The 21,594-nt window shown below is 40.4% G+C and overlaps 1 protein-coding gene across 4 annotated transcripts in view; it reads right to left on the bottom strand.

The window, feature by feature from the left end:
• The window catches only part of LOC149836000 (vacuolar protein sorting-associated protein, putative (DUF1162)), a 208,730-nt gene that overhangs the window by 11,002 nt on the left and 176,134 nt on the right, over positions 1 to 21,594 (bottom strand). For 3 of the 4 annotated variants that reach the window (XM_090008902.1, XM_090008901.1, XM_090008904.1), the window contains 3 exons: positions 20,056 to 20,160; positions 19,845 to 19,955; positions 19,655 to 19,759 (listed from right to left, as the gene is read on the bottom strand). In XM_090008902.1, the coding sequence (XP_089865028.1) occupies positions 19,655 to 19,759; positions 19,845 to 19,955; positions 20,056 to 20,160 (321 nt within the window). Of the gene's footprint in view, positions 1 to 19,654; positions 19,760 to 19,838; positions 19,956 to 20,055; positions 20,161 to 21,594 lie in introns of those variants that run through there. The other variant, XM_090008905.1, reaches the window with a different exon arrangement.

Consider the following 21,594-nt stretch of genomic DNA (forward strand, 5'->3'; position numbering starts at 1 on the left):
GCAAGCTTCACATGTTTGTCCCAATCACCGGCCCAATCCAAAGCGCACACTCTCAACATGTCCTCGAGCGTCTGAATCGTTCGCTCTGACTGCCCGTCTGTCTGCGGATGGAAAGCAGTACTAAACTTCAAAGTAGTGCCAAGGGCTTTCTGAAGCTGGCGCCAAAATCGAGATGTGAACCTCGGATCCCGATCTGACACTATCGAACGAGGCACTCCGTGAAGCCTAACAATCTCTTCTACGTAGAGATCGGCCAAACTCTCCAAACTTTGACTGATCCTGATCGGAAGAAAATGAGCACTCTTTGTCAACCGATCCACAATCACCCATATGGCATCTCGTTGTCGTTGGGTCTTAGGCAACCCTACGATGAAGTCCATTGAGATATCATCCCACTTCCATTCTGGAATCTCAAGAGGCTGCAAAAGTCCACCCGGTCTCTGGTGTTCAATCTTCACTTGTTGGCAAGTAAGACACCGAGATACGAACTCCGCGATGTCCCGTTTTATCCCATTCCACCAGTACGTCCTCTGAAGATCTTTGAACATCTTGGTGGAACCAGGGTGAACGGAATACTTTGACTTGTGAGCTTCACTCATCAACTCTTCCCGTAACGCTTTTGGAACCCACCATCGGTCCCCGAACATAATGGTTCCGCCCTCCTCCTGGCGAAACTGCGCTTCTGGCTTCTGAGCACTTTCGCACAACTTTTCAAAGTCCGGATCTTCTGATTGGAGTTCCTCAATTCGATCTATGATCTCTGGTCGGGCCTGCATCCCGGCACAAAGGATGTGTTCGGAGTCGTCAAAAAAAGGTTGCCATTGTACGAACTCCTCGACTAGATTCCAACTGCGTCCAAGTAAGCTAGCTGCTGTGATTGACGCCTTTCTACTAAGCGCATCAGCCACCACATTCGCCTTACCCGGATGGTAAGCGATGGAGAAGTCGTAATCCTTTAGGAATTCCAACCACCTACGTTGCCTCAAATTCAGGTCCCTCTGGGTGAAGATATACTTGAGGCTCTTGTGGTCAGACATGACCTCAAACGTTTCTCCATAAAGGTAGTGGCGCCAAATCTTCAGCGCGTATACTACTGCCGCTAACTCCAAGTCGTGTGTGGGATAATTCTTCTCATGCACCTTTAGCTGTCGGGAAGCGTATGCTATGACATTTCCATGTTGCATAAGGACACAACCCAGTCCGGTCCCTGACGCATCACTATATACCACAAAACCACCCGCCCCGGAAGGCAATGTCAACACCGGCGCTGTGGTCAACCTTTTTTTTAACTCTTGGAAACTGTCTTCGCAGCGAGAGGACCATTCGAACTTCACTCCTTTCTGCAACAACCGAGTCATCGGAGCCGCTACACGCGAGAAATCTTGAATGAATCGACGATAATAACCCGCTAATCCCAAGAAACTCCTAATGTCTGTCACCGTCTTCGGTTGTTCCCATGACAAAACGGCTTCCACCTTTGCTGGATCAACCTCTACACCTCTCTCGGATATCACGTGACCAAGAAACATCACCCTATCGATCCAAAACTCACACTTTGAGAATTTAGCATAAAGCTGATGTTCTCTCAGTGTCTGCAGCACGAGTCGCAAATGTTCTCGGTGATCTTCCACACTCTCCGAATATATCAGAATGTCATCTATGAACACGATGACAAAAGAATCCAGCCACAACCTGAAAACCCGGTTCATCAGATCCATAAATGCCGCAGGGGCATTTGTAAGTCCAAATGACATCACTAGAAATTCATAATGCCCATATCTGGACCTGAACGCTGTCTTAGGAATATCTTCGGTTTTAATCCTCAGCTGATGATATCCTGAACGAAGATCGATTTTCGAGAACACCTTGGCCCTTCTCAACTGATCAAACAAATCATCGATCCTAGGCAAAGGGTATTTGTTCTTCACCGTCACTTGATTCAACATGCGGTAGTCAATACAAAGTCGCATTGAACCATCCTTCTTCTTAACAAAGAGGACCGGGGCACCCCAAGGGGATACACTCGGTCTAATAAATCCTTTGTCAAGAAGCTCCTGCAACTGCTTTTTCAGTTCCCTTAACTCAGCAGGTGCCATGCGATACGGAGCGCGTGAAACTGGTGTTGTACCAGGCACTAGCTCGATCGAGAACTCAATTTCTCGATGCGGAGGCAAACCCGGCAAATCCTCAGGAAAAACATCCGGGAATTCGCAGACAACGTCTAACTGCTCCAATGACGGCGCCTGACTGTCTTGAGCAGAAACACTGGCCAAGAATACCATGCAACCCTTCTTGTGGTACTTGGAGACCTTCAAAGCTGACACGATCTTCACCCCATCGGTTGGTCTCGTTGAATGGCACAACAATGCCGATAACTTGGGGTGCTCCAAGATTACCTTCCTGTCTCGACACTGGAGGGTCGCATTATGCTTGGACAACCAGTCCATGCCCAAGATGACATCATAGAATGTCATATCCAAAATGACCAAATCGGCCGACAACTCATGGCCTTCTATCACCACGCCTACGGACGGAAAATACTTCCCGCAGGAAGAGGATGCACCCATAGGTGACATCACATCAAGAGCCCTTTCGAGGCTAGATGGAACCAAATCAAGCAACTTTGCAAACGAAGAGGAAATAAAGCTGTGTGTTGCACCCGAATCAAACATAACACGTGCAAAGTGTTCGGCGACTAAGAATATACCTTCGATCAGATCAGCCTGATCATCCTGGGAGGTTGCTGTCGCTGCGTAGACCCGTCCATTGGTCTTGCGCTGACCCTGCTGTTGTTGAGGCCTCTGCTGCTGTGGTTGTTGCGGCTGTCCACCCGGAACCACAGGCTTGTTTGGACAGAAGGAGGCAATGTGCCCTGGCTGTTGGCACTGGTAGCATACCCCCTTAAACAATGGGCAAAAACCTAATGGATGATTCTTGCCACATCTGCGACATGCCGGTTGGGCCTTCCCCTGTTGTCTCCGCGGCTGAGGTCGGCCCTGTTGCGTGCCCTGTTGTCGCCCGTCCCAGGTCCGCTGCTTCTTCCCGTTCTGCACTCCCCCTCCTGCTGGAGGATTCTTCCTGGTCCCGCCTGAAGAACCTCCTCCGCTGCCACCCTTCTTCTGAAAACCACCTTTGGATCGTTCCCAATCCTCGGTCAGTACGGTGGCCGACTCGATCGCCTCGGCCAGGGTAGAAGGACGACCCCCGAGCACACGAGTCCTTAACCCGTCTTTCAGTCCACGCACGAATCTAGCCGCCCTTGCCTTCTCATTCTTGAAGAGGTTTGGGCTATACTTCTCAAGACTCCGAAACTTAGTAGTGTATTCCACTAGACTCATGGTCCCCTGAGTCAGATCAAGGAACCTTTGTTGCATCTGCTCCTCGGCGTAAGGGGGAAAGTAGGCGTCCAGAAACTCCTCCCTGAACGTCTCCCAAGGAATCTCATCCCAATCAGCAAATTTCACCCTTCGCAGGGTGTCCCACCAGTTCATGGCATCGCCCTTTAAGCGGTACGTGCCAAAGGGTGTCTTTCTCTCCTCAGGGACAAGTAAGACGTCAAACACCCGCTCAATCTCCTCGACCCATCTCTCGGCAGCCTCCGGGTCTGCCTTTCCTGAAAAGGAAGGCGGGTCCAACTTCAGAAACCTCTCGAACGAAACGCCACCTGCGTTGGGAACGATGTTGACCGGAGGGTCACGAGTCGCTGCCTGCACGGCTGCCTGTGCAGCTGCCTGTGCTGCTTGGGCCGTTTGTGCAGCTTGTGCCGCCATAGTCTCTGTTAGGGTATGGATGGTCTCCATCATGAAATCTCTTTCCTCCTGCCAGTTCGTGGGAGCAGCAGTAGAAGACAAAGCGCCTCTACAGGTATAGTGCGACATCTACAATGCACCACCTTTTCAAATTAGACTATTATGGACACTACCCCTTTAGGGTTGATCATGAACAGTATTCGTTCCCGAATCACATCAGACTTTTAATTCACACCAAAGAACATTAACTTTTAAGTAACATAATCACACAGGACTTATATAAAGTAAGCTAAAGTATTAAGCAACATACCAGTGAAGAAGACTGCTCTGGAGGACGAGTCACACTTGTCGATGCTTCAGGACAGGACTCATATACCAAAATAAAAATTTAATACTCCAAGATGATAAAATTGCAAGTCTTTGTGGTGGCTCTGATACCAAACCTGTAACGACCCCAACTCCTACTTTTGAAAAATGCGGATTTTTTTTTTTTTCTAAGAGTTGCGGAAAACTTCCCAGAGACCTGGGGTCACTACAGTTCCAATTTCAGTTGGATAACCACACACCACAAACGAAGTTGCAATTATCATCCATATCAACCAACTAAAACTCTTTTATTAATGAGTAATAAAATTTCAAAGACAAAGTTTCCTTCAACTGAAAGTAAAGTAACAATTGCAGAATTTAAAAGAACTGAAAGACAAAAGAAAGAGCCACAATATCCTCTACTGAAGCTGACAAGTCCAAGTATAACTCATCCATCCCCAGATGCATGTCCAACTTCACTGTTCACCATTTCCTGTGAAAAACCAACAAAGTAGGGTGTCAGAACCGAAATTCTGAGCACAGCTACTTCTAAAGAAACCAGATGAGAGAAAGAACATGGATAAGATTTCATGCAGTGATTTGAGTGAGCGCAGATATAAAATTTTCAACATCTAAATTTTCATAACTACCAATGATTTCATTTACTCACCAATCAATAACAGTAAACAGTGTCATATATCAACAACTAAATAACCAACCTTTCAGCATAATTTCACGAAGTAAAGCGTATGCAACCACCAAATGATGTCATGATATCAAGAATGATTCAAACATGCATGATCTAATGCATAACAGAAAAATGCATGATTATGTGCAATGCATGATTTCTTCTGTTATCTTTCATTTAAGTTCCATCTTTCCATATGCATGCCCTATTAGATGCACACATCTTTAAGTTCCTCTTTTTAATTACCGTGGCCCGCGGATACACCAAACGGGTACAAACCCCGAGGTCAAGTAGGTTCCCAGGGTAGCTTAACACATAATTTGTATTTTATTTCTGGGTTTCAACTTAGCCCTCGACCGATATCAGGAAACAACACCATCCATCGGAACATTAGACCTCCACATCTAATGTCGGGGACACAAGGGACACCCCACGCCCACAAGTGCCACTTCCTTGGTACCATAAACTCACATCTGTGACTAACACACCACTCCCGGGTAAAGTGGCGGATTCTCCCTAAAACCGTGGCCAGGAGAAGAACCTCAATATCGGGTTCAGGGGCAACAATGCACACAGAGTTTTTGTATCCTCACAGTCTCCCCAAGACCGGATATCCAAGATTCTCATACTCCGGATGAGATATCCCAGAAGGTAAATTTCACTGTTCTTATTCATTATTTTTATTTAAAGTTCATTCTTTAAGTTTGCCACACCTATGCAAAAGTAAAGTGAAAATCCCGCATCCTCCCTTGCAGGAACCCATTCGGGACTCCAGCCCGTATAAACCATTAGAACAGTGTAGTAAAGTGTCAAACCATCTTATGTGGTTTAAGTGATATATTTAAAAACATAAATAAGAGAAAACCAAACCCACGGCTCTCCAGGCCAATGATGGTCTATTTAGGCCATCGATGCATCGTATGCACAAAAAATCATAACTTGCAATGTATGCAATAATACCAACATAATTACAAATGCACCTTCATTCAAGCTTCCACAGTCATAGGCATGTGTGACCATTTATGTGTAAGTGTTTTCATGTAATCACTTAATATACATGCATTCATCCATAGTTTCATAAGTATATAAGAGTAATTATGCATGGAAATTAAACATGTCTCATCAGGTAGATACATGAAATCTTCCATTCGTAGCATGAGTTATCATCCACACACAAGCACATAAACCGGATCTAGAAATTTATATGTCAGGGCTGCACGCCTTTACATCAGGTATGCATCTATATCAAAACAACTTGCCATGCCCTATTAATAGACATCAAATACCTCACATGTTACAACTATAAAGCATGCTAACATGTGCCAAATGCATGTGCACTCATGCAATCCTAACACAATCATACGCATGTCAACCAACTCAACTATATACATATGCTGCAGGAACAGAACTGGAAAAATCTCAGGCATAAGCAATATTTTCATCTATTTCACCTGTATGAAATTAGTATTATGGACAACACCAACCATGACAAACATGGTTAGCTTAATGCACGTGTATCAACACGCATTCAAGATGTTTCTCTCACGATTTCAGTGTTAGTACATCCCACGCACACACACAGTTTTATAACAGAAGTTTTATTTTCTTTTTGGCACCGAAGAAACCCACATCTATGCAATTACATGACAAGAATATCATTTTCTGTTCAATGCTGAAACAACCCACACATATGCAGTTTAGCAGGTAAAATACTTTAGATATGGTCAACATTTCATAACCACTTTCAGAACGAGTCTAGGTATTTAGGAAGATATAAAGAATACAAGCATGCTGGCATGTGTAACCAAATATTCAAAACACGACTATATAGATAATAACAAATAAAGTTATCAGCATGTACTTATTAACATTGCATTAACCTAAGTATTGTAGTTATTATTTACAAGCAGGAAACATAGCAAACTTTTAGAACATGTCCGAAACAGTAGGTCATACCTGTGTTGCCCACTTAATATTAATATGCATCGATCATTCATATGCAAGTATTTGAAACAAATATATTTCACACCAAATCCAACACTACCATAGGCATAACAAGGGTATAGCTATTTATATTTATACACATGAATTTCGAAACTACTTGATTTGGGGTGGAACACAGCATAGTGCAGACTTTGCAAACACAATACACCCGAAAATCACATTAAATCCTACCAAGTTGGATTACCTATGCATGCCGAGCAGAACTTTCCCCTTTTTTTTTTTTTTTTTTTTCAATCGAGTTACAGGCCAGCTTCCAGCGGACTAGGTCAGCTGGGCCTACTATGGCCCGATTCAAAAGGTGCACAGCACCCAGCCGACTTGGGTCGAGTGGGCAGGTCACCCCCCCCCAATGCGCAGCATATTTTTTTTTTTTTCATGCCCAGCCGATCACTCGGCTGGGTCTGCTATCATGGCTGAGGCCTGATCGGCCAATCGAACCGAGTTCGATCGATCCATCGGCCAAAACCCTCAAAACCCAAAATGACCCAACACGTATTTTTTTCTCATTGGAAAACAATAAAAACACAGCTAAAAACAGAGAACACAGGTAGATCCTGTATTACTAAAAAGGGTTCCCATGGACCCTCATCTCAAAGAAATACATGGGATCGAACCCATGTTCGATCCCTCACCTAAATTCGATAGGAGCCCCGTACCTTTTTACGGTGGTTTTCCGGTGGCTGGAGGCTGCTGTCGTGAAGAATGGAGTGTGGATGCTGCTTGCCGCGGCCTTCAATGGCAGCCGGTAGCCCACGCTGCCTGACGCTGGTGGTTTTGCCCTCCGGCGTGCGCACACCGAGCGAGAGAGAGAGAGAGAGAGAGAGATAGGGAACGATGGGGAAGAGAGAGCCCGAGTGAAGAGGGCATAACCCCCTCTTCACCCCCCTTTTATCGACCCCAGGCCCCCTCCTTCCTCGCCGAGATGGGAGGGGGAGGTCGGTTACGCCTTGCGTAACACCCCCCTTTCCCCCCCCCTTTCCTAACCTGTTAGGGTTTATCGGGCAACCCTTATCGGGTTGCCCTTTCTGTTTTAAAAGGGTTGTGGGGTGGGGCTCGGGTCCGAACCTGGGACCCGCAACCCGGCCCCAAAACAATATGGATCCACAAGTGGATCCCAATGGATCCACTGTGGATCCTCGGATAAACTTTTAAAAACTTAAAATTTTTTATTTATTTTAAATCTCACTTTAAACATAAAAATTTTAACCCCCAAAATATGGATCCGCAAGTTGGATCCAAGTGGATCCAACTGTGGATCCTCGAATTTGCTTAATATATATACATATATAGGTATATTTCTAATTTATTACTAATTATTTTAGTATAACGCAAACATTTAAGCGTAAATACCCCTTTATGGGTCCTAGATCCGAAATATGGATTTAGGCCCAATTTGAATTAATTTGAAATATTTTCAAATAAGAAATCTCGGGTTTTACAGACCATGACCATGGAAGTAGTTTCTGCTTGCCGATATGGGAGCTGAAGCGACACAAGCTTCACATATATGCTGTGATAACAAAAGTGTGATCTACATTATGAGCAACCGAACATTTCATGAACACACCAAACATATCGAAATGAACTACCACTACGTCCGAGAGGAATATCTACATGGAACAATTGATCTACCATATGTTATATCTGAATATCAGTTAGCATATTTCTTCACCAAGCTTCTTGCTACTCCCAGATTTCACTTTCTCTTAGACAAACTTTTGCTTATTGTACCGTAAGTTTAAGGGGGAGTGTTAAAATGTAAACATGTAAATCGTGTAATATATTTATATATATATATATATAATAATAATATAACATATTATTATATATTTTATTTTATTTCTTTACTTTTATTTATTTTAGGGTTTTTGGTATCTAGTTCAAATCGAACTAGAATACCTTAGTTAGGTCAAGTCTTAGTTAAGACTTGACCAAACTAAGAGCCATTGGACTAGGTCCAACGACTCTAAATAGAGTCGTTGGACCTAGTCCAACGACTCTTAGAGTCGCTCTCTCTCACCTCTCTCACTTGTGTATATATAAGGGTGCATCCCCCTCTTGTATTTTTACTCAATGCTTCTCAAACATTTTATCATTTTTCAATAAAGATTATTTCTATTTTATTTTTGTTCCCATTATACCCTTTTTAAGGGTTATGTTCAATTGTCTCTCTAGACACTCTCACTTGTGGATCTAAGTACTTTTGTGGAAGATCCTCACTTCATTTCAATATCGAGGTTCAAACGATTTTTCTTCTATACTTAGCCAAATTTTCGAAAAAACCTGAAAAATGACTAAGAAAATACGTGGCATTACACTAAATCCTCGCGGAGGATCCATATAAACCACCTCATTAAAGACCCTACTAAGAAAAGCATTTTTAACATCAAGTTGATATATGAGCCATTTTTTTCATAGATGCAAATGCTACGAGGGTCCTAACACTGGCCATCTTAGCTACTAATGGAAAGGTTTACTGATAATCAATTTCATATTCTTGGAAATATTCTTTGTCGACTAACTTAGCATTATATCTTTCTAAGGTCTCATCACTCATGATTTTAACCTTAAAACCCCATCTACATCCTATAGCTTTCTTTCCAAAGGATAACAAAGTTATTTCCTAGTTTTTGCCTTTTTGAGAGCATCTAATTCTTCATTCATTGCTTTAACCCATTGTGGAAGATTTTTAGCCTTATTATAGTGTGATGGGTTTTGAATATGCATTGTGAATATATTTGGAAACAGTGTGTGTAACGACCCCAACTCATACTCAAGAAAAAGTACGGATTTTTTTTTAAAATCAATTGCGGAAATCTTCCCAGAGACCCGGGACCTTTACAGTTCTACCACAACTAGGAAACTCGACACACCATAAGAGATCTTACACTCCATCTTTCAATCCAAACCCAAACTGAATCAACCTTATTAATTAAGAAATGATAGAGTCATGAGACAAATAAATAAGAACATCAGAGTGCAAAAAGGAAAATAAAAAGGAATAGCCCCATTGTCCATAGAAGTCTGTCAAATACTCATGTGATCCCCTCGTAGCTCCTCTCATGAGCAAGTCGCCTCACTGGGAATATGAGGCTGCGAAAAACACCAAAAGTAGGGTGTCAGAATCCAAAAAATTCTGTATACGATGAAACAAATGAGAATAAAGAATACAGATAGAATTCATACAATAATTAAGAGGGATGCTACTAGAACACTTTTCATAATTTCATAAAGAGTAAAGACATTCATCATGCAACAGGATGCAATATTATAAAATTCAACCATGCATCATAAGGAACACAAATAAATATGCATGATCTAATGCATAACAAGAAGATGCATAATTCCAATGTACATGCATGAATAATTTATTATCTTTAATCAAATTATCTTTCATATGCATGTCCCTATTAAGATGCAACCACACATTTAAGTTTCATTTTTTATTATTATCATTGTCCACGGATACTCAAAACGGGTAAGAATTCCCGAGGTTAAGTAGGGTTTCCAAAGTAACTTAGCACACAAGTTGTATTTTATTACGGAGTTTCAAACTTAGTCTTCGACCGAAACAACCTTCAGAACATTAGACCACTCATTTAATGTCGAGACACCAGGAACCACCCATCTATAAGTGTCATTTTTTTTGGTATACCAAAAAACAGTTGTGTCTACACGCCACCCCTAGGCAAAATTGCGGAAACTCCCTAAAACCGTGGCTAGGAGAAGAACCTCAATATTGGGTTCAGGGGTACAACAACGCACACAAAGTTTTTGTATCCTTTTATTTTTCCCAAAACCGCAACTCCAAGAGTCACGTTCTCCCGATAAGACATCTTAGAAAGTACATCACACTGTTCTTTTTCTTTATATTATTATTAATAGTTGTTTCATTAATTTGCAATTCAGCATGCCAAATTAATATCACAAATTCGCATTTTCAAATGCGAGGCTCATCACGAGGCTCCAGCCCGTGGAAAATGCAGAACAGTGCAATATAGAGAAAAATGTCAAACTGTGATTTTTGCGATGCATAAAAACAAGTAAAGGAGCAATCCAAGCTCAGGGCTCACCAGGCCTACGATGATCTATTTTGATCATCGATGCATCATATGCAAAAAACATAGCAATGTACAATATATGCAATGATGTCAATATGCTTTCATAAGCACATTCATATATACTAATTTAACCATGTGCATGAACAATAATATTCATATGCATGCGCTTGAGTTCACATCATCATGTTAAATACATGCCTTCATTTATAATTCACTTCACACAACACACGTGATTACGTATGTAAGTAGGTTCACGAAATAGCGTGCCTTCCCAATTCATGTTCACAAGAAGCAAACTAGGCATATAATACTTGGATGATGCATGAGGGAAAACTAATTATTTTAGCATGCTTAACTAAGTACATTTCCATGAGTGACTTTTGGAAACTTAAGTGGCAATATAGAAATCTTCCACCATTTTGCATACCGGTGCAAAATAACGAAAAATCTGAAAATTTAAATACATAGCTGCATGTATTCATTTTATATATGCACCTGCACTAGAAACAAACTTGGAATGACATATTGCATATGTGTAGCATAACCAGCCAAATCATGTGAAAAGTCCCATTCTTAGCATGTAATAAAACCAAATTACCTACATTGAACCAAATCTAGAAGTTTGCATATACACCTGAATATTTTATATATATTTTTTAACATGACCCAACCGACCTAACTGGGTCTGTGTCCTGCTGAACAGGAACCAGCCCAGCCAAACCCAGTTGGCTGGGACTGAACAATCTCAGCCAACTGAGTTGGCTAAAAACTCAAACAGACATTTTTTTCTTTCAAATAGTCCCCTGCCCAGCCGAGCCCACTCAGCTGGGCCCAGCGGACTTGGCAGGACTGGCAAGCCGGGCCTGTCAGCCTGCTGGCCAGGTCTGGCCAGCTTTGCCAACTGAGCCGAACTCGGCTGGTCTGCCGTCCAGACCGCTGGCCCAAAAAAAAAATTATAAACTGCACCCAGCCGACCGGCTGGGGTTATGCTCCAGCCTGGCCGACTCAGTCGGCTGGGTCTGACAGCCACTACACAGGCCCAACCGGGCCTGTGGGCATTCAACCAAAGACTGGCAGCCAGTCGAGCGACTGGGCTGCCAGTCAGCCCAGACCATAAAAAAATCTATCTATCTTTATATATATATATATATATATATATATATATATATATATATATATATATATATATATATATATTTGACACACCTGCCCAAATACATGCTTCAGTCATGAGTCTTTCAATTGAACATGTAGCTAAGAACGGATTCTAAATCAAGCATGCAAACATGCACAGATTTTTATTTAACATATGCATTCCACATGCATGATGTCTGCATATTATACTTAGATGAATTTATGCATTCAACATATGCATATTATACTTAGATGAATATATGCATTCAGCATATGCATATTATATTTAGATGAATATATGCATGTCTACATGTACAGATTTATATTTGAAAAGACAAAGAGAATCAAGAACCGATCCATGGAAATCGATTTTATCATGATGCCAACACATAACCAGCTATCTTTATCATAAAATAAATTATTTTTTTGCATAAAACCAAGCATGTACAAAATTTTATTTTTGTAAGAAAGAAAGGAATCAACGGCACATCTATGAAAATCGGTAATACCATAACGCAACCACAATCACAATGCTATTTTATCATGAAATAAATTCTGTTTTGGCATAAAAGAAGCATACACAAAAACTTCTTCTTGAAAAGGGTGAACAAAATAAAAAATGACTCCATGGAAGAGGATCCATAAATCCTATTTCATATATTTTAGAGTAGGCATATAGATCTACTTTTTTTTCATGGATTTTCATCTAAATCATGCATGGAAAACCCATCTACATTCGATTTCTCACTTAATTCAAGAGAGGAGACCCGTACCTCATGCAAAGATTGAAAGAAAATATGGATTGATGTGAAGAACGTGGATGGTTGGGAGAAGATGGCTTCTCCTCCTCCTCTTCTTCCTCTATTTTCCTCACCTTCTCTTTTCTCTTTTCTTTATTTCCTCTTTCTTTTTCCTTCTTTTTTTGAACTTAAATAGACAAGAGAGAGGGGCTGACGTCCCCCCCCCCCCCTTTCTCCAGCCCTCTCTAGATGGGCTGGAGAAGGAGGGTTTCCTCTTTTGAGGAAACTCTCTTTCCCTTTTCTAAAATTTTCCAACACTTTCTTATTTTGACTTTTTTCAAAGTTTCTATTTTTTTTAAAAAGTCTTTCTAAAACCTATTATAGCTTCTTAGGCATGCAAAAGGACTCCTTTAAGAAGTCCTAAACATCCCTAAAATAAAAATTCAGAATTAAAGGGGATTTAATTAATTAATTATTAAATATTAAATAATTATTAATTATCTAGAAGTTTTCAAAAATAGCCAACTTAACTTGGGAGACTTCTTAACCTTATTTAACTCCAAATTAAAGCTTTTAAATGAATTTAAAGCTATAAAATCATTGAGCATAGATTTGGATCTAGATCCAGATCTAAGATCCAAATCCATCTTCTAAAATCCAAATGAAATTTGGACTGGACAAAATCCAGATTAATATGGGTTTTGGATAGAGTCTGAATCCATATTAATTCGGATCAAAACTATTGGATCCAGTCTTATCCAAATCCGGATCCAAACCGACAAAATGCTCTTTTTTGGAAAAACGTGATTTCCAGGCCAACCGAAACTCAAATTCGAAAAACATGTCGTTGTGCTCGGCATCTCAAGACGCATCCAACGACATATTACACGAATATCAAATTGTAAAATTCGCCCAAAAATAACCCGAATTTCGCTTGAATTTAAAGGTTCAAAATAACACTCATTCTCATGTTTCGATTGGCTCGTCCTGACCTAGCTGATGAGACCTGGGCCAAGCCCAGACTCAAAAGCATCGATTAAAAATCAAGGTTGAAATGATATTTCTCCTATACTTAGCCAAATTTTCGAAAAAACTGAAAATGACTAGGTATGAAAATACGTGATATTACATTGTGTATTGCATATTCACTAAAATTTTGCAAGTTGCATAAATCATTTTTGAGATATGTTGGTGGTCATATATGAACCACTGCGGGCAGTACATGTAACGCCCCGAAATTTCAAACTTGTGAACCTTTCAGAAAACAGGCAAGAGACTAGAAAAAATCTCTTTCCTTTAGAGTTTGTTTATGAAATCAGCGGAAGACTATTCTTTTGTTAAATTCAGAAAGGCAAGCTGACAACTTTGAGCACGTGATCTAAAAGAACCAAAACTCGCAATCCATGCTACTTGCAAAACACTTGGAAAAGCCACTTTCATTAAAAGTACCCAAATAGTACAAAATTCGGATATCCCAAAGAAAATCCGTTATAAAGTCCAAAAACGACCAGGACGCGAGCTAAGAGCAGGAAGAGAAAATCTTGAAGTCATCTTGCCATCGCCCGTGGTGTACCTAATCATCATCTGTACCCATAGAATGGGTTAGTTTCGCGAAAAACTAGTAGGTGCACAAGAAGACTATAGAAAACTGGATTAAGTACATTTAATTCAGTATGCTAAGCAGTTTAAAGTAGATATGCAGTTAAACAGATAAGCAGTTCAAAACAAGTAAGCAATGCAACTGTCAAAACGCAGCATGATGATTCATTTGATAAGCTGTGAACTACCACGCAACAAGCAAGTCTCATGACCCATCAACCAGTGTGAACAAACTTTATATTTTGATATTACTGACCTGTGGGTACGCGTAGACAAATCGTAGAAACAACTGAGACTAGTTCGAGCGCCTGTTATTCTATGTATTTTCAATAACCCGAATAGCTAGTTGAGTCCACTCCTAAGGGGACGACTTTAGCCGAGAGAGGATTCTCCAAAGGCAGGTACTTGGCAACGGATGCATCCAACTTTTTTGCAGAAGTCCATGGGATCTACCACCTAGGATAATGTCTGGTAGTTCCTTCCCCTAACTCCGATGACTGGGGAGGCCAGATCTTTGACCATGGGGTGGTTGTTAACAACCTATCCATTGGAGTTTTGTACCAATCCATCCTCTCCCTTGACAGAAACACAAGGGCGAATGAATGCGTCAGGGGTAAATTAACTGATGACTCATTCTATATGCTCTAGTCTTTTGACCAAATGAACATCTTACCTATGAAGGCGATCTTATTTTTATGTGTTTACAACATTGTGCATTTAGCACTGTTCAAGATCGCACGATCGTCTCATCCGATTATCGCAGTACTAGCGTGTAGTGCACGACTACAAGTACTCTAGGATGAAAGGGGTATAGTTCCTCAATAGGAGCCTCAACAAAAGTGTTTCACAAAGATGTAATATTTCTCAAACTTTGCTTTTGACATTCTTTATCTTTTGAAACAACCAACAGCTTTTGCCAATATTTGGCATGCGATTTTCTAGAATCTCATCTGCTATCGGGGTATCTACATGCCTCGCATGACTCGATACCGGCCTCGATAGACGGGATACGAGTTTCTCAACAGAACCCCTGCTAAGAAGTTCGCTCAAGCCCCAATTCGGGGTTACCCGAGTTATGTCGAATAGACGAACAGAACCAGCCAATCACATTCTTCCAAATACTTCGATTTGGGCAGTCATTGATGCTTTTGCACAGTTTCTTAAAATCTCAAGTCTACTTTGCAGGACTGCTCACTCGAAAAGCCAGGATCCCTGCGAGGTATCCATCTCCTTATACGAGGATGTATCGTTAAGCTCTCGACTCAACTCTTGTCATAAGAGGGAGAGTGGTAAATGCCTTTGTATCCTCCACGAGGATGCCTTTATAGCACATGCAATGAGCGAAAAGCCTGAGTGGCATCTGCAATGGCAAGGCAGTAACGAAACATTTGCAAAAGCAAGAGCATGGGGGCAAAGCGCGACGGCAAAGGAAAGTAAAGGACAAGGATCGCGAAACCGCGTCCTTGAGTTAAATGCGTACTTGTATAAATATATATGATATATATATGCATATATATTTATTTAATTGTCCTTTTTAGTTAATTGAACTCAATTCAACTGTCTAAGTCCTCTGTGCAATCTTCCCCTACCTTGAGGAGTTGCAAGCTTGTTGGCACCTGCGGGTGTAAACGATTGACGGCTCGGGTCGCGGAGCCCGAGCGGGATCGGTCGTACGAGCTGCAAAAGCGGCAGTCTTAGCAAGCTAACACCAAAAACAAAAGGTCGGAGGCACTGCCGTTGACCTAACGTGAAGGAAACAGAGGCAGGGGCATCATGCCCGTGCGCACCTGCTATAAGCGCAAGAAGCAGGGGCAGGGGCTGCGAGCCCCTGCTGACCTGCTGTCAGCAAACTACTAGGAGGTAGGGAGTTGCACCCCTGCCCTCAGAAAGCGAGGGCAGGTAGGGTTGCACCCCTGCCTGACAAAGTAGAAGAGAGGTAGGGGCAAAGCCCCTGCCTGTCAACAACAAAGGGGAGGCAGGGGGCTTCGCCCCTGTCTGTCGAGCATGAAAGGAGGCAGGGGCGAGGCCCCTGCCCGTCGATCAAAAAGGGGGAGGCAAGGGGCTTCGCCCCTACCGTAATAGGGAGCAGGGAGGAGGTTGGGCCCCTCCCCTGCTAAAAATGGTGCAGGGAGGGGTTTGACCCCTCCCTCAGCCGCAGGAAGCACAAGGAGTAGGGAGGGGGCTCAACCCCTCCCTGAAATCAGAGGGAGTAAGGAGGGAGCTCGACCCCTCCTGCGTACTACGAAGGTAGGGAGGGTCGAGCCCTCCCCTACGAAGATCGAAGGCAGGGATGGATCGAGCCCCTCCCTGCGATAAACAGAGGCGTGGTGTTGTTGACTCAGTCACTTTGCCTGAGGGTGGTGTTGTTGACTCAACTGCAGTAATTGGTATACCAAGAAAGTGGCGTCAGTGAATGTTTATTTCACTAATGTCTCAGCATTAGATGTTGATTTCTAATGTTCTGATAGATGGCATTGATTCCTGATGTCGGACGAGGAACAAATATGAAACAGAGTAATAAAATACAAATTGTGTGTTAAGCTACAACTGAGAACCTAACTTGAACTTTGAGAATTTATGCCCATTTTGAGTATTTAATAAGTTATTCATGCATGTGCATTGAATCATACATATTTTATTGTTCAATATTAGTTCATGCATTTATGCATATTTTGCTTTACATAATATTTGTTTCTGCATGATATTTGGTTGAATGCTTAAATAATAGAATAATTATGGTAAGTTATTGCTTATGATATTCCTTTGAAATTTATGCATGAATTGATTTATGCTATTTTATTTATTGTTTGGATTTTTAGAGGAATTCGTACAAAGGACTTCAGTTCTTACCCGTTTACTTAAAATTGTTTTACAGGTATGGGTGCTCAGTGATATCCTGACTAACTGGTTGGAGACTGCGAACCTTGTGACTAGTGTTCTGGTTTCTGACAGAATGGATCTAGTGGATATAGACAATTTTTATGTCTTAGACTATTTTAACAGTGTGATTTAAATTAATAAAGTTTGATTTATTCTTCAATTGATTTAATACACGGTATGGTTTGTGGTTTGATATATTAAATCTGCGATGCCCCGGATCCTAGGGTGAGTTCTCGCAATTTAAAAAAAAATAATAATATTTTTACGAGGGTCAGTTGAGGTTGTTACATTAGGTGATGATTCTTAATGTTTCGATTAATGGTGATGATTCCTAATATCGGTCAAAGAATAAGTGTAGAACCTAGTAATTAAAAATACAAATTGTGTGTTAAGCTATGACCAGAAACTGCCTTTAAGCTCGAAAACTTTACTCGTTTTGAGTATCCGCAGGTTTGTAAGAAAGTAAAAATTAAATTTGTATATTTAATAGGGACATGCATGCAAAAGCAATTCTGATAATTAACTTAAAAAGTTATTCATGCATGTTGCATTGATTCATGCATCCTTAAATGTTTAGCATTAATTTCATGCATCCTTGAATGTTTGATTTTGCATGAAATTGTGAAATGCTTGCTTGAACTGCTTAGATGCTAAGTTAGTTCTGATGATTTGTTGCTTGTAATTCCTCTTAAACTTGTGCTTGATTTAATTTATATTATTTTCTTACTGTTAGATTTTTAGAAGATCTCATATAAAAACTTCGGTTCTTAGTCATTTTTAAAAAATATTTTTCAGGCACTTAGGCTCAGTGATGAGAGAGACTGGCGAGTTGGAGGACTCTAGGTTTATGGTTTGGTGGCCCGGGTTCTGATGTATATCAGATTGGCTAGAGTGAATTTATGAACTTTATTGACATGTTTGATTTAATAAATAAAGTTCAGTTCATGGTTTGAATACTCTGTCTAAAATGGTTGATGGGTTGTGAATATTAAATCTGTAATGCACCCCTGATTCTTGGGAGGTTTTCAACAATTGTTTAAAAAAAAAAATTGTATTTTTCGAGGGTCAGTTTGGGGTCGTTACATCAACATTGTTCATAAACTATGCAAGAATCTTAGCATGGTTACTTTTTCAATCATCTACCTTAGTTTGGTGATCTTGAATAGCTTTCATACGTAAATCACCTTCCAAGGCTTTCTTTTGATCTCTTTCTCTTTTGGTGGCTTCAGAATGGTGCCCATCACATATCCCCAAAGTTTTGTCTTTGAGGTTATTTTCTATTGCGGATGCCCACACTATATAGTTGGAGCCATTTCACTTGAAAGATAAAATAATCTTTTGTTCATGCTCCATCTTGAGAGAGAGAGAGAGAGAAAACAAAGAGCGTGGAAGAATATTTTCACTTGAGACACCATGAGCACCACGAACACATGATGATGCTTCCCACATGACCAAGAGCACTATGACTCTGATACCATAAAATGAAATAGCAGAAAAAAATATAGAACCAATGACACTAAGGGCTTAAAAGATCACAACCACAATATGCACAAGCACAAGTCCACTAAGGGACAATACAATAGCCAACAAAGGGCAACACAAAAGGATAAAAAATATATTCAATTTATTGAGTAAATGCTTTAGTAAAAAGCATAAGGGAATAGAGAGAAAACACCCCTATTTATACAACAAAAAGAGAGAGTGATAGCCCACTGGGGGCTCCCACAAAGAGACGTTGGGAGCCACTAATGGTCACATTTGTGACCGTTGGAGATCCCCAACATCTCTATGATCTTATGACCATAGAACCCTCAATGACTTTATTAATTACAATAAAAACAAAAAAAATAATAAAAGGAACCACATGAAATAAAAGTTATTTTTATTTTTCTTCAGGAAAGGAAAGAGAACAATGGGTTCATTCCCTTTCTAACTGGAATTTTTTCACAAAAACTTCCCTAGCTAACCATTTTAGAAATTAGAATCAATTAAGATGCATGCATGGTGTACATCATTTTAAGCAACTAAATTGTTTCATACCACTTGTTTACTAAATTAATTCATTACCTCTCTCTCTCTCTCTCAAACACACATTAACAACAAAAGATGATTTCCATAATCAAATTTTGGAAGGTAAAAATTCATTAAGAAAACAAAACATCTTCTAATAATAAAGCTTTGAAAAGTGGAATGTAAAATACTTTTATTCAGAGTTTTGAAATAAAGATTTCAATGTGTATGTTTTTTTCTATTTTCAATTTTGCCCTATATCTTTTAATTTTGATTTATTTAATTTTAAATGAGATTTTCGCGAAAAAATGCAAGAGTAATAAAATTTTCCAAAATCTCACAAGAAAAATGCAGGCAGTAAATTCCTGTTCTAAACTTTTGTCACTATGTTGAGAATACAAATGTGCACCACCAAACATGTATAAAAGTGTAACCATTGAAAAGAGATCACCACATCCATGTGAGCTGGAAAAGGGGTCAAACCTCCAAAACTTCATCAAGTATGCCCTTGCTATGTGATCCTTGATACTGTTGCCGTCTTTGCATCTCTGCAACAGATTGTTCATCAAACGCAAAAGCAACAACACCCTGCTTACAGAATAGATTATTGTTATGAGCAGTGCATGATAAGATGGTTAAACAACATATTTACAACTCTGCATGAGGAAACTACCTTACGAGCCGCTCTGCTGAACTGTGTTGTCGCATTGCTTATTGCATAAATGGTATTGCCAAAAAGACTCCGAGTACCATATACAATTCCTTTAAATAGTTCACCAGGACTCTGCAAAACCAATGATATAAATATTAAAGCACATCAACCCACAACATCATGATTCTAGAAGCAAAAAATGACAGCCAGAACTGCATGAACATTAAAATACCTGCCAAACACCTTTTACTGGAACCAAGATAAACTCTTTGATACCAAGCCCAACATTTCTTGCAAATCCCATAGGGTTCCCTATAACACCAGCAGACCCAAAAACCTGCAGTTAAAGCAACTGTAGGTGTGAACACACATCAGGGAAAAGTGCAGGGACCAAGTAAACTGGAAATAACCTCTTTGCATAAACAAGCATAAATGGTATCATCAAATTAACAAACACAATTTAATAAATGCTTTTAGTTTCAGATTACTCAAATTACTCGATACACTCATGCCAACAGGAAAAAGAGGACATAACAAAGGAGCCATTTTTCTAACATAATCTGGTTGGAAAGAATGGTCTCCTTCCACAGGTTTAACACATTTGAAACACTGTAGAAGAATGAAACTTTTTTTGGTGTTTAGTCATGACATGAATAAGGTGACAATGAAAATGGAACAGAATTAAATGTCCCTGGTGGGGATGCATGAAAAAGAAAGATATACCAAGACACCAAAAAGGTAGAGTTTGTTGGAAAATTCAAGCTTAACATAGTCATCCTCTTTTTTTTTTTGAGGGAAAGAGAACTTGCAGTGGAAGAAAAGTGACCAGAAGCAAAAGGTAAAGCAATACAAGCAGACAAACAGAAATGACTGGTATTCAAGAATAAAGCCCTAACCCAAAGAACACAAGTCTGAGACCAATAATCCAGCTAAGATGAGAACCGGCACACTACCCTTGTTAAAAAATATACTTTTTTTTGTATTTGTTTATCTCTTATCCTAGGTTGTATGTTAGGGATCACTTGTATTATATTACTAATGTAACACATTCTCTCTTAGCATCTTAATATTGAAACATGTTTTACCTTTGTAGTTCAATCTTGAAATATTTTTAACATCTTTATAATTCATAAGTCATGTTTGAATCCCAGTACAAAACCATGCGGGGGACAAAGCGGTTCACGAGCGGTGTGTACTGCATTTGAAATGCAGGGAGAAAGCGGTCCCTGCAGGGACCCACTTTGTCCCATGTTGTTGGTGTGCGACTGGCACATTCCGGACAGAACGCCACCTGTATATCCAGGCAGCATTCGTCCAGCACATCAAACGTACCCATAGATTACTTTTTTGTGTGTTGGTGAGTTCATAAGCATGTATATGTCAATGCACATATAAATATCCTCAAGCATGCTTTACCCCATTGTTTTGCAGTTTGAAGTTGGAAATATAAGCACAATAACTATATAACCAAATCCCACCGTCCAAGTTTTTACAAGACCACCATGTCATACAAGTCGGCCCATTTCAGACCTCATTCTGTGTAGTCATGACATAGATCTGGTCAAAGTTGGTTTAACATATTTAGACTGGACTATACATGGATTTTGGGTTATTTGATTTTCAACAAAACATGCACACACAAACAAATACACATGCACACAAGCACACAGATCGATTGTGAACATGCATGCACAGACAGACGCACATGCACACATGTAGATTTTGACGAGTTTGGTCACACACACACACACACACACACACACACACACAC

The sequence above is a fragment of the Nuphar pumila genome, chromosome 6 (assembly GCF_984573655.1).
Source record: "Nuphar pumila chromosome 6, dmNupPumi1.hap1.1, whole genome shotgun sequence".
Taxonomy (NCBI): Eukaryota; Viridiplantae; Streptophyta; class Magnoliopsida; order Nymphaeales; family Nymphaeaceae; genus Nuphar; species Nuphar pumila.